This window comes from Pteropus vampyrus, unplaced genomic scaffold (assembly GCF_000151845.1).
Source record: "Pteropus vampyrus isolate Shadow unplaced genomic scaffold, Pvam_2.0 Scaffold81, whole genome shotgun sequence".
Taxonomy (NCBI): Eukaryota; Metazoa; Chordata; class Mammalia; order Chiroptera; family Pteropodidae; genus Pteropus; species Pteropus vampyrus.
Genome location: NW_011888862.1, coordinates 5,628,156 through 5,642,779, shown reverse-complemented (window position 1 = coordinate 5,642,779; position 14,624 = coordinate 5,628,156). Strand labels below are relative to the sequence as shown.

At 40.0% G+C, this 14,624-nt stretch overlaps 1 protein-coding gene across 1 annotated transcript in view; it reads right to left on the bottom strand.

Annotated features, from left to right (window-relative positions):
- Positions 1 to 14,624, bottom strand: part of REPS2 (RALBP1 associated Eps domain containing 2) — a 183,319-nt gene that overhangs the window by 93,308 nt on the left and 75,387 nt on the right. The window contains exons 6-8 of the mRNA XM_011362988.2: positions 8,428 to 8,566; positions 3,153 to 3,216; positions 1,007 to 1,149 (exon numbers count right to left, since the gene is read on the bottom strand). Coding sequence (XP_011361290.1) covers positions 1,007 to 1,149; positions 3,153 to 3,216; positions 8,428 to 8,566 — 346 coding nt within the window. The remainder of the gene's footprint in view (positions 1 to 1,006; positions 1,150 to 3,152; positions 3,217 to 8,427; positions 8,567 to 14,624) is intronic.

Sequence of the window (14,624 nt, the reverse complement as noted above, 5' to 3'; positions counted from 1 at the left end):
TAACAGACTTTTTATTTAAGAGTCAGAGACCCCAAGACTGACTTAGATAAGTCATTGGCCGCTTTGTATGTGGTGTTGTTATGAGGAGGGGACAAGATAATCTAAGATCTTTTCCAGCTCTAACCACAAAAGTTATACTCTATTAATGACTAATCACATTGTCTTTTGACACTGCTCCCTCTTGCCAATAATTATCCATGACTAATGTCACATTTTTAAGAGACTTTGCCTAAAAAGCGAGAAAGGTTGCTGAAAGCACCAGCTATCTCTGGACCTTGTCAATGGGAGCTATACAGAAATCAGATCACTGCCCGCTGCCTCTGAAAATGGCAAGAGACACTGTTAATTTGTCCAATCTTCTAAAGGAACTGATGCAAATGTTGGATCGCCATGACTTTTTCCTATCCAAAGGTTTGTAGGATAACTGTTTTATCAAAGAGAAAGACAAGAGAGTTCTATTCCAACCTTCTGGTATACTAGAATGTTCTCGATCTTTATCCAATTGCAGTTACATGAGTGTATACAAATGTAAAAATCCATCAAGTGTATATTTAAGATTACAGCACTGCAGATTTCACTGCATTTGATTTTTTAGCTTTTTCACTAGGTATAAGAGTTCTATTTCATTTCATTGCCCAAGGCCACATGAGAACAGTGGGACATGCCTAAAGAAGCCAAGTCAGCACTTGGCTGTACAAGAAGTTCTTCTTCTTCATTTTATATCAGCTAGGAGATTTAGTACTTGCCTACGGCACAATTTTCATGAAAGGGTAAGTGACTTTGGTTCGAATCAGTCCAGAGAACACTAGAATGGGAATAACAGATGACTTACACCCAGATCATCCCATTACTTATAAGGTGTGAAAGTCTAATATTGGTAAAAAGACTATAACTGTAGATACAAAGGACTCCCCCAAAGTGTCTGGACACCATTTAAGAACGAAAAGTTTCTTGTAAGGCTTGGATGGAAAATGCCTAAGGTTTAGGATATACGATGAGTCCTCACCTGCTTGTAGGTACTCAGGCTGCAGAGTTGGAGGGAGGCCTTCCGGCAGTGGATAGCCGTTCTTCCGGGCCACAATGAGATGAAATGCAGCACAGAACTCAGGCAAGGTCAGGGCACCATCACAGTCAGCATCACTAAGTTCCCTAAATATAACAGATGTCATGAGTAGCTAACACGGGGCTTAGAGGTAATTTTACTCAGCCTCAAAGAGGCAAACAATTCCCAGGCTCTCTGGTGTGGCCCTGCAGGGTCCCCAAAACACGTGAAATCTCAGGGGGCCACATGGAGGAAGAAAAATGACTTACATCATTGGCATTGGTAGCATTTTATAAATAAAAATTTTAATTCTTCAGGTTCTCTGGTAGGTCTGTTTTACAATGCTGAGTACACAAGACAAGCAACTATGGCACAAAAAGTAAAATGATGCCCAGGATTTCAGTTAGGTGATAGTCGTTCAGTAAATGCATGGTGTGAAGAGCTCCGGACTTGGTGCTCCAAACAGTCAGAGGAAGGGCTGGCCCCAACTCTTCTTCAGTTGGTCCGGCCATTATACAGTTACCAGCGCTCAGAAATAAGCAGTGCATTTTTCAGCTTTAAGGAAAAGCCTTGAACTTTTCAAGTCGCATAAATGTTGTATCAAAAAAAAAAAAATAGCTTGAGAATTCCCTCCTGGGAAAATGTAAGTAAGCTCAATAAATACTGGTTGAATAATGTTTTCAGATAAAACTAGCAACTAGGGAAGGCTGGAACCAGATAAGACAGAAAGAAAGAAAGGGAGAGTCTCGAAAAGGCTTATCTTTGCTTCAGTCCTTGTTTTCCACTGAAAGGCACAGACCTATTTACTCAGCACAAAAGAAACCTATCTGCCAAAGTAATGAAGACCCTAATAAGCTCAACCAGTATCTTAGGTGTACAGAGAGACAAGTATACTTGTGTTAGTACAAGCAGAGTGAGAAGACATATAAAATTGTACTAGAAAGGTATTACTATTTGAAGAAAAAAATATCAAAGGTAAAAAACTCCATTACTTTCCTTTGGGCCATTCGCATCCTCCCCCCTCAAATATCGAGAATGCACTAGCCCTGAAATGGCAGCCCCCCCCCCAAATAGGAATCCGGGAACTGCTTCCAGGGCTGGATGGAGAGAGTACCATTCAGCTTTCACAGATAGTTCTCAACAAAAAGACAGAAGCCTCATGCCAATTATGGTTAAGACTGGGAATTCTGCCAAAATGCATTGTATTCTTTTGAAAATAATTTTTTTCCCAGCTTTAAAATCTAAGAAAAGGCTTGCTGTAAAAGAGTTATGCTAGAATATATTGCTGAAGAATACATCCAGCTGAGAATCCTGGGTACCTGAGCACGCACAGGATTATTGTAATAGTTTTCCAATAAAATGCAAAAAACATGATGAGCAATTTTAAATGCTATCATAATTTTTGAAAATCCTTGTGGAAAAAAAAAGTTTTGCATACATAATCCAATGTTTTAATTATATATTTATAGCAGCACGGTCTCCCACCCAGTCGTGAGGAATAACAGCCCAGAGGCGGCCAGGAGTGTATGGAGTTCCACAAATGCAAATGGGGCCCCCTGGACTGTCCCGGCACAGCCCTTCTAGAGCCAGGGCGGTGGCCAGCTCACAGCAAGATGCAGTGCACACCAGGGCTACAAGTCTGAATTAGGGCCCAGCTGATAAACACCAGCTGAATTTATGAAGCTTGGAGGCAGCTAGAATAGTCAAATTTAACTTAATTTCAAAACATCTGTGGACTTTCTGTTAACCTGGCCTCATAAAATATTATAAAGAATAGCTTTTCGAGGCCTTTTGGTTATTTGCATGACAAGTAGAAAAATCTGAAAATAAAATACGCAAGGTAGAAATTCTCATATGCCCACACGATTGCTAATACTTAAAAGGGATCTACGTTAGGATAAGAAATTACTCTTTAATAACAGCTAACATATAGTGTGCTTTTCATATAATAACTTATTTAATCTTAACAGCAACAAAAATCTAAATTCTATTCACTCTTTCACTTTGTTAAAAAAACATTCAAAAGATAAGACTTGTAAAAGGCAACAGGAGGAGCTAATGGATGAATATGGATAACAGTATCATACCATTTAGCATTAATTGTACTTACCATATATAGGAGAGTTCTGGAATGGAAAGCTTTGATTTAGTGAAGAAGTTCTTGGCCACTGAACCTGTCAAGAGTCATTGTTTAAATAAATCATTAATTACTTATCTAGAGCAGCTTTTATATTTAATGTCAATAAATTACCATTTTTTCATTCAGCAAATACTACCATATAATCACAAACACAACATGTATTTATTAAAGCAACTACGAATCATGGGGCTAAAAACAGGTAAACAGATTTTAAAAGAATATATAAATAAGAATACAGCAAAAGAAGCAATGACATAATACTAATTATGACATGGGAATTATATTAATTCCTGCTTCATTTTTACTGAAAATCTGCAAAATTTTACTGAAAATTCAAAAGACAAATTTCAAAATTGTTAAAGTAAAAATCTGCCAAGCACTTTTAATGGAAAAGTAATACACGATCATGGTAGAAAACATGATAGAAAAACATGAAGAAAATTAACACCATTAATCTCATCACACAGAGATAAGACAGGCATCTTGGGAAAGAGTTTTTGTGAGATTTAAGATCTTCGGTGGCTCTTTAAGAAACTTATCCAGGAAACTCTTTTACTTTATTCATTGCAAATTTAGCAATATCAATCAAAATCAACTGAGAACCATTTTACATGTTACATAGCTGTAAGTACCAGCTGCACTTAAAATGTTTGACCCAATCATTGTTGAGATTGAAATTTTTATGCTTCCGGTTCTCTAAACAGTTTCATAGTTCAAAGGCCTCAATTCTAACACAAATAATCAAATCAAAGCCCCAAGCTCTACTTTAAGCTGATAAAGTCAAAAGTCATTCCATGGCAATTACAAGTCTTCTAATTAGCCCCAAAACGATGAATTATAATGGACCCTGAAGCAGAATTCTTATCCTTTGATAGATTATTAAAGATCAAAGGCAAAGGGCCCTATAAACCAATGAACCTTCTCCCCAAAAGCATTCCGGAAATAATGCTGACATATGACTGTTGGTCATTAATGCAACTACCTTGTCAAACATTTGTCAAAAGTGTCCTGAAAGCCTATTTATTAGCTATTTTATAGATATAAAGACAGTTTCCTCTCACGTCATTCTTCTTTTTCCTTATAGCCTTTCTTCAAATCACACTAGGCCCGAACCCACAACTAGAGGTCTGGCCTGGCCTTCAGTCCTGGCCTTGCACCATGGTGTCCCAGAGAGGTTATGTGGAGCCCATAGGGAAGCTGACAGCTAACAAGTTCAGGTGTGCCCTGGCTGCCACCTGCCAAAGGAGGAAGCTAAATGAGAAAGCCCGAGTGCTCCCTCCTTTGGTGCTGGTGACAGTTCAAATCATGAGACAGAACCCTCACCCCAGCCCCACCCCCAGCAACCACAGAAATCCCAAGCCAGCCTCCTTTCCTCGTTCTTTCCAGCCATTTCAGACCTTGCTGGGAAGCCACGTGAGGGGCACAAGAGGGCAGGTTTAAAAGCTGTCAGCAGTCAGTCATCAAAACATGGATTCAGACTTGTTATTACAACAGGAAGACATTCAGCCCAGTAAACTACAGCTACACACAGCATTGATACATCAGGGATAAAATGGTAGCACACCAGATATATATAGACTTTGAAAACATAAAGGGCAGTAACCCAATATAAAAATGGGTAGAGCTAAGAGAGTTCACAAAAATAGATGCAAATGACTCTTAATTATATAAAAAAGTTTTGACCTTGTTCATAAAAGATCTGTAAATTAAAACCACACAAGATATGATTTCTTGCCTATCGGATGGGGGAAAATAAAAGTTAACATGTTTTGCTAACAAGACTGGGGAAATAGGCTTCTTATACAATGCTGGTGGGATGACAAAATGGCACAATGCCAGTGAAGAGGTGTTTTGCAGTATCTCACAAAATCACTTTATCCAAAGATACATTGACAAAAATATAAAAAGGCATGCAAAAGGCTATTCACAACAAATATTTGTAACAGCAAAAGACTAGAAATAATCCTAATAGAGGACAGGCTGAATGAATGTTTGCACATTCACACGATCCAGTAGTACACAGCTATAAAAGGGAAGGGGAAATATCTCTACATGCAACTATGGCATAATCACCATGACATACTATTAAGTGAAAAAAGCAAGGTGAAGAAAAGTATAAATAGTATGCTACCATTTATCCAAGATAGAGATAAGAATACACACACAAATATACAGAGATATGCACATATGTGTACTTGCTTTTATTTTTAAAAACACACAGATAAATCATAAAAAAGGTGGAAGGACAGGAAGGAACAAGGTACAGAGGATAGAGATAGAAGTCAGACTTCTTTGTAGATTGTTTTATAGATGTGACTTTAGAATCACGTGACTATTTTAGATAACTATAAAATTAAAGTTTAAAAACACAATCCCTAAAAATTGAAATCAAATAAAACTGAAAACAAAGTTGAAGAATTCCCACTTCCCGATTTCAAAACTTCCTACAATAATCAAGACACTGTGCACGGGCATTAGGCTAAACATATAGATCAGTGAAATAGAATTAACATCCAGTAATAAACCCTCACATTTACATCAACTGAATTTTGACAGGAATGCTAAAACAATTAAATGGGGCGGTGGGGGGGAACAGCTTTTTTCAAAAAATGGTTTTGGGACAATGGGACATTCACATGCAAAAGAATAAATCTGAACCTCTGCCTCATACCATACAAAAATTAACTCAAATGGATCAACAACTTAAATGTAAGAGATAATAATGTAATATAGATTCCTTCTTAGAGGAAAATATAGAGGTAAATTTTCATGCCCTCGAATTAGGCAATGATATTTTACTTTAATGACACCGAAAGCACAAATAAGAAAAATTAGATAAACTAGACATCAGTTTATTAAAATTAAAAACTTTTTGCTTCAAAAGACACAAAGAAATAAAAAGACACAGACCGGGAAAAAATATTTGCAAATCATATTTCTGATAAGGAACTTGTATCTAGAATACATAAAGAACTCTTACCTCCCAATAAGAAAAAATGGCAAAGGATTTGAACAGACATTTCTCCAAAGAATATATACAATGGACAATAAGAACATGAAAAGATGCTCCATATCATTATTCATCTAGGAAATGCAAATGAAAACCACAAAGAGATACCACCTCACACCCAGAAGAATGGTTATAATCAAAAGACAATCTATAATAACAAGTGTTGGCAGGGACGTGGAGTGTCTGGAACCCTCATACAATGCTGGTGGCAATGTAAAATGATGCCACCACTTTGGAAAACTGTCTGATTGGTCCTCAAATGGTTAAACATAGAGATACCATATGATCGCGCAATTCCACTCCTAGGTATATACCCGAGAGAAATAAAAACATACATCTGCACAAAAACTTATACACAAACGTTCATAGCAGCATTATTCTTAATAGCCAAAAAGAGGAAAAAACCTAAATGCCTATCAACTGATGAATAGATAAATGTGGCACATCCACAGAAGGAGTATTAATCAGTTATAAAAAAGAATAAAGTTCTGACATGTAGTACAATATCAATGAACCTTCAAAACATTATGTCAAGGGAAAGGGGTCAGTCACAAAAGACCACATGTAATATTATTTCATTTATATGAAAATCCCAGACAGAATAAGCAAATCTATAGAGGAAAAAAGCAGTTTAGTGGCTACCTGAGGCTGGAAGGTGGGAGAGCAAGAATGGGGAATAATTGCTAATAAGTAGGTAGTTTATTGGGGGAGGGCTAATGAAAGTGTTCTAAATTTATATTGTAAATATACTTTACGAATATACTAAAACTGTTGAACTGTATACTTTAAACAGGTAAATTTTATGGTATATGAATATCTAAATAAAGATGTTTTTTAAAGAGAGACATCATCTAATTGCAGTATACGAACCCCTACTGACCTTGATCAAACTGAACTTTTTAAAAAAGGCATTTGTGAGACAATCACAGAAATCTGAACAATGGAGATTTAATAATACTAAGGAATTTTTTTAACATGTGCCAATGAATTGTGGTTATGTCTTTAAAAGAGGCTTTATCTTTACAGGTATATCCTGAAATATTTTCAAATGAAATGATCTGGTCATTGCTTCAAAATCATCTGGGCTGAGAGAGGATATAGGAAAAACGAAATCGTTGGGGCTGTGTGATGGGTACGTAGGAGTTCGTTATATTAGCCACTCTAGCTATATCTATATTTGAAATCCTGCAAAATAAAAAAGCTAAAAGAAAGTAAAAACATTCCTAACAGCTACCTATTTGTATTTGTCTAATCATTTGCATACATTTTGAAGAAACTCATTTAAGCAGTGGTAAGGTTAGCAAGTAGTCAGTACAATCTGTGTTTCTGCCCATTTTTTAAATCATGTTGTCAACATTAATTTGTTGTATCTACAATATTCTGCCTTCAATAAATCCATTACCACCAATCAGAAAATGACATCTGCAATTATACAAATATATTTCAATTACACACCTTATTTCACAAAAGAAAATTAGTCTTAGTCCTCACTTCAATGTCAGGTTACAATTATCAAGGACATACTGTTATTCTTCAAAATCGAAATATAAAAAGAAAGTTTTATGAATTTTTCTTCCGGATTCTACTATTACACTCTGTTTAGTCTTTGGCCCAGTAAAACGTAGGCACACAGGAATTAAATCAACTCCTCTCAGCTTGAATTTTACATGAGAATGCAACAAGAATACATATTTCTGAAGACAACTCAGAAGAACTGACATGTGGGCATAAAAATGCTGGCCAATTTTCCTCCCATATTTTAATTTCTCTCGGAAAAAAACAGAGGACAAAGTCTTGAGCCAAAGAAAGCGAGCAAGAATTTGAATTTCTAAGGTGTATATAACATAAGGAGACTGTGACACTAACTCTAGAAGGCTATACTACCTCCTTGCTCTAACTAATATAATGAGTAAGCAATTAAAGATGTCGCCTTGGTGCCACACTCTATCATTTTAAGAACTGCTCCAGCTAATAAAGCACAAGGTCTGGACCAGGTTCCCCCAAAATCCCTTTGTAACTCCTCTGAAAAATGAAACATAATTTTCCAAATGTCATTACCAAGTGTTTTTCTGCATGGTTTATAGTTGATAAGAAAATCGATCTTAGAGGAAAACAAATTGAAGTCACAGAACGTGGTTGTACTCATTTTGTGTGAACTATTTCTCAAGATGTGCATTGTTATTTACGAGAGACAGTGATCTGGGAGCCACGCTCTTACCTGTCAGACTTCATTACCTGAAATGAAGGAACTCGGGTCGGGCTGAAGGGATCGAAACTGGTTGACATAGTACTCGCGCTGTTCTTCTGTTATCCTCCAGGGTTCATCTGGGTAATTACTGTTGTTATCCTGTGGTTCTCTCTCCACTGAAAAAGACTTTGAAAATAAACAAGCAAATGTTCAGAGAGCCTCTCATTAGTGAGATAAAGTAGAAATATTAATCGCTAATTAAAGTTATCATGCATTATATTTATTTTTTCCTCAAGCGGAATAAATTTATACACCTCAAAACTAGAATGTAAACCTCTGAAGGGCAGACATGCTTTATACATTGTTGGTATTCCCCAAAGTTGTTAAGAGGACTGAGCAGGAAATACTGAACACTCAGTGAGTGACAAAAGTTTTTCCAATGTAATGGAGAAAGGGTAAAAAAAAATAATAATCACTCTTATCTTCAACTATTCACATTTTAATACTTTCAGATGAGCTGAGTAGATATTAAAATAATCTCTAGATTCTTTTTAAACCATAAGAAAAGAAAACTAGAAAAGCTATAACCACATCGTGTTTTTCTCTGAAGCATTCACATTGTATAAATCTCAAAATCAAAAGTTCCGATTCAAATCCCACCTCCCCAGGTCCTACTTGAGTGGCAAGTCGGAATCACTAAACCTCTCATCCCGCATTTGTGAAATGGAGTTAATACTTGATAACAGAGATGGATGGAGAGAGCAGCTGTCATGGTGCCACAAACAAGGTAACTGGGGGTGCATCACAGGTGCCACTAGGGGGCGTGCAAGCCAAAGTCCAGGCTTTAAGGATGCAGAGAACCAGAGAAATGGTGCAGGAGGAAACACAGCTGGCCCAGGCAGTGGGGAAAGCAGCAGAAATGGCGATTCCGGGAAGAGGAGACCAGGGCTTTGCTCCATCCCTCCCATCTACACTAAGGCGAAGGTGCTACTGCAAAGGGCCACTTTCATGGAATCAAGATATGAACAGAGGAGGGTGAGCCTCCAAGACAAAAGGACACTAGGAAAGAAAGGGAGAGGCGTTACTGCTCATAAGCCATCTTCTCAACACACTATCAAGGAATTAATCACTACGAGGGCATTCTACTCACCGTCCCCAGAAAAGACAGCAGACCATCTCCGCCCTCTTCCCCCAACAGACACACCCCGTTCCAGGAAGTCATTCTTCCCAGAACACGTGGCTCTCCTCTGCTGACGCTCAGAGAAGAAATGAGACCATAAAATTTTGAGCTGTGATCTAACCTCGATGTCATCTTCAAAATTTTCATACTGTGTGTGTGTGATACACAGCACGTATCATTATCCTTTTCTCAGATGAGGAAACCAAGACTCAGAGAACTTAAAGGATGTGCCCCGTACCCTTCGGTGAACCTCTGCAGTCAACAAATAATTGTCTTCTTTTTTTTTTATCTGTTGTTCAAAGTCAAGCTCTTGCATATGTTTTTTTTTTTATAATCTAGTTGCATCCATCTGAATTGTTTTCAGAAAACCCCTATTCACTGTGGTAAGAAACAACCTAAAGCATGGAAGATCTAGCGTCAGTCTGCGTACCCGATGGACCACACAACTTTCCAAAACACCACCACCAAATTCCAGAGCCAAAGTCAAATGCTCCAGTGGCACTTTCTAAACAAACCCAGATGTCTGAGTGGGTTCCGGGGGGAGAACCGAGGGTGGAGGCCATCAGCGTGCGCTGGACTGGCTTCCTGGCCAGACAATAATGTTTAGAGCTCACAAGAGCACTGCCCTCCAGGTGAGCACTGACAGAAACAGCTGGAGGAAAATAACCTAAAAGGCTGGGCTTAGACAGGAGACATAAGAACAGATGTTCATGGGTGAACAATTAAGCAGGCAGAGACGGTTCATGAAGCCGGCGGGACACAGATGGAAAGCTCTGCCCCACTGCTGCCTGAGAATGAAGGCCACATCGTGCTGGGTATTGGCTGCTGTGTTTCCCGGTTCTGACATGGAAGCTACTAGTCCCCTAGAGTCCACTCATTCCTTCTCAGAACTGAAGCTGTCATGTCCAGTCTCTGTTGTTAATGTCAGCCCATGTTTCTTCTTTCTCCAATCCCAGGACCATCTGTTCGCTCTATTTCCTCTCCCACATAACCTCACTCCTGCGTGTTGTCAGGTCTCAAGTCTATTCTGACAGCAGGAATCCGGAATGGACAGGAGAAAGTGATTGATTCCTCTATTTAAAAGCTTACAGGATGACCTATTGCCTAATAACAAAATCCGCCTTCTCCACCTGACCTTTAGGACTGTTACAATCCAGCCTCCTCCTCGCTTACTTTCAGCAGGTTTCTGGTTGCCCACATGCTCACACTTTATGGGTCAGATGTGTGCCTCTGTCCCAGAACACCCTTCCTCTGACCCCAGCCTGCTCGAATCCTGCCCATCCTCAAGCCCCACTGCCTGAAGGGCTCACCAATGTACCTGCCGAGCCCACAGCCACTGCAGAGAGCACTGCCATTTCCCAGCTCTGCTACAAAGGTGGGCCTGGCAGCCACCTGTGAGCTACATGACCTACCTCACCCCTGGTCTCACCTGACTGAGTTGGGGGACAGAGGGACACAGCTGCTGGCCTCTGGGATGCTCTGGCATAGAAAGCTCTTCTCTAGCAAGAACAACTTGGGCCAGATGCTCATTCTTGGGGATGTGGACATGAAGATTAATAAGCAGAGAGAGCAAATCCTGAAAAGATGCCTCTCTGTAAATGTATGGGCCATGGTGTAGAGTGAGGACCAGATGAGACTTAAAGTCATGAGGGAGCCAGAATCAAGCATAGCAGAACCTGTGGCAGAGAGAGTGCTAGAAAGAGTAGGGACTGATGATGGCTGTTGGTAGCAGAATAAGTGGACAGTGGAGCAAACTCAAGGCAACTGGGGCAAGGGCCTGCTGATGGCAGCACTGGCATGAACAACCAAGAACTGCTTCTCAGGACCACAGGGCCACTGGTCTCTCATTTTTTGGATTCCCATGAGAACACCGATCCCGCCTCCTTTTTAAGAAAACTTAAGCTGGCAAGGATAGCCCCTGCTCCTTAAAACCAAAAAGGCCTTACGACAACGAAAGAGGACATATGAGCATTGTGTCACTCACGCATAGCGCGGGCCTTCTATGGGCTTGCACTAAACATGTTAACCTGCCCATCTCTTTCCTCCTGCTTCTCACTGCCTGTTTTTAATCGACTTAACAAGTGATTTGAGCACCTTAAAAAATATGAATTCTATTATAAGTATTACAGTTTGAACATTTTGTGTTCTTGGCTACCTTCACTCAGGTTTCAACTCGGAGGGCTAGAACTGTATCATACATTCCTTTATCCCGCATACAGTCCCTAGCAGGCACATCACGGATGCTAAAAAGTAGCGTGAGGTCCACTTTTTTTTTTTTTCGTGAGAGAAACTAATTTTTTAATTGCAGAAAATGTTCACCATAAAACATCCTATGATGATACATGGTTGGGTATGTCATTATGATTGTTTCATACAACTCGGTCAGAATTCCATAATGCAGTTCCTGAGAGCTGGAATGTCATATAAGCGTGCTGACAAGGAGCCTGCACTGAAATTCTACATTTAGAACATTCCGAGAGAGGTGAGGTCCACTTTTTTGACGGACTCTAGTAAGTTCAAGAGTATGCCTTATATTGAAAGAAATGCAGAAACACTACCCTATGTTGTGCTTAATGAAAGAAAACCTGTGAGTCCATTTCATAATGTAAAGTTTGAGATCAAAAGAAGTCCCTATCCATCTTCCTGTACTTCACCCATGGTCTGATCTCTATGGGGAGTTCTCAAGTTCCATATCCATTAGGTGAGTATTTCAGGGACAGGTAGTGGCATATGGAAGGGGTAGATCACATTCCACATATCCTTCGGCTGAAATATTCCAAAAGAAAGCTGATCCACTACAAGAAGCAACATGATCTGAACTTTGCTGCATAAACAGTGACCCACTCATTCATTCATTCACAGATACTTACTGAACACCAATAATATCCCAGACACTGGTCACTAGGGATACACTGATGGGAAAACAGATTCTTCCCCCCAGTAAGCGTAGAGTCCGATTAGGGGAAAAGACAATCTCAAAACAGCGAAGTGCATGCTGTGTGGTAAGATAGGGTGCTCTAGAGCTTTGCTATCCAAAGTGTGGCCCCCAGACAACCCACATCAGAACTACACCTAGTGAATCACAAAGTCTGGCAGTGGAGCCCATGAATCTGTGGTTTAATAAGCCTCCTGGGTGATACGAAGCACGCTCAAGTTTTAGAAGCAATGATACAAAATGTGCAGGGAAAAGCAAGCAAAAGGAACAGCATTGACAAAGACCCCCAAAATGATAGAAAATAGCCAAATCCTAAAAGTAGTTTAGTTAGGCTACACAGATAGACTAAGCTGCCAGTGCAGACAGGATGTTAGTGGAGTTGTCTCAAGATGATCCAGACAAAAGGCAGGGCCCAGATCACGAAGGCCCAGGTGCACCAGGTTAAGAGGGTTAGACTATACCTAGAAGATAATAGGAAGCCACAATTAAGTATTAAACAGGACACTGAATAATCAGATTTGAGTTACAGAAAGATCATTTCAGTGAGGATAATGGAGGAGGGAAGACTAAAAGGAAGAAAACCAGGTAAGGCCATATCTGTAATCCCGGCCAGAGGTCAGGGTGACCCTGGGGTAGGGAGTGCTATGAGAGGAGTAAGAAAAAAAAAAGCCATATGGCTACTAGCAGAGGAAGACCCATTCCAGCAGTGGGTATGGCAGCTCAGGACCGCTCTGTCAGCAGCTAGGGGGCCATCTTGCTGCAGGACCCAGAGGCATGGAACCATCTCCGAATGAACGCAAAAAGTCAACCTCAACAATCAACACAATTTTCCAGACAATGGCTACTTGCAAAGACTGAAAGCACTGAGAAATAGGGGTAGGTGAGCTGTGGAGCCTTGGGCTTCCAAGTCGAAGCCAGAATCAGGAAAAGCTTCACTTCTGGATGCACCCTAGGAGGCCTCCCCCAGTTCAGCTCCAGTTCCAGTGGTTTGGTTGGCTGGGTGGAGATATTTGATATTTGGTGCCAATTTTGAGCTCTGCCAGCATTTTTAAGAAAAAGTAAAAGGAGAGAGAGAGAAATCGCCCACATCTGTCTGCTTAAGTCACATACATATGGTTCATTATACAGTTTCTCTAGACACAGGAGAATTAGATTTGCTTATATTTAAAACATTCAAACCCTTGGTTTTGTTTCAAGTGAAATGCAAATATTTGGCACTGCAAGTTATTATCTCTCGGGAAAACAGGCTGTTTATAATGAAAGAGACTTCAAAAGACTCATTAAAAAGTAATACTATTAATAAAATCCCAAAAGGTGACATTTACCCCGAAGTATCTTAAAAATCAAGCATAGCTGAGTAATATGAATTACAAGGAGGCATTGTCAAGGGGAACTTCAGAAGGGTGTGTATATTGTTTCAACCATAGAACATTTCTGTTTACAATATAATCCCACCCTGGAGGCATCCTGTAAATACTGCATGCGACTCCAGCCATTTCACCCAAGGGTGCAATGTCTTTTGGGTGCTTTAATAAACAAGCCATTTGGAGAAGCACAAACTGTCACTGAGTGGCTGCACACCCAGGAATGACATTTTTCCGGCCCCCCCTGCAGTTAGGTGCAGCCATGTGCAGCCATGTGATTGAGTTCTAGACAATGCAATGTGAGCACAAACTGACTTGCAGCACCCGCAAGCAGGGCTAGCACCCTGTGGCACCCTTCTATGCTCTTCGTCATCCAGCTGAAGGAGAGGATGGCACGGACACAGAACAGAAGGAGCCCTGGCACCTGAATCGTCATGTGAAGGAAAGCTACCTGCCAACCTGTTAGATGAGTGAGGAATATACCAACTGTGGTAAGTCATTAAAATATGTGGCATATTTGTTATAGCAGCTGTTACTCTCACTGCTAGCCTTCAAGCAAGGCCCAAAGGAAAGGCAGACCTGCTCAGTCCCAATCGCAGCCATTCCTGCACAGAAGATGGAAGCACGAGGCCACCTTCATTGTGTAATTTAACCACCTAATGACATGACGTGATTCTGAGCCCAAACAACTTTCTAATTATAATTTGGTCGTTCGTGCAAACAAGCTACAGGAACAGCACATGGATGCATAGTTACAGCCATCTG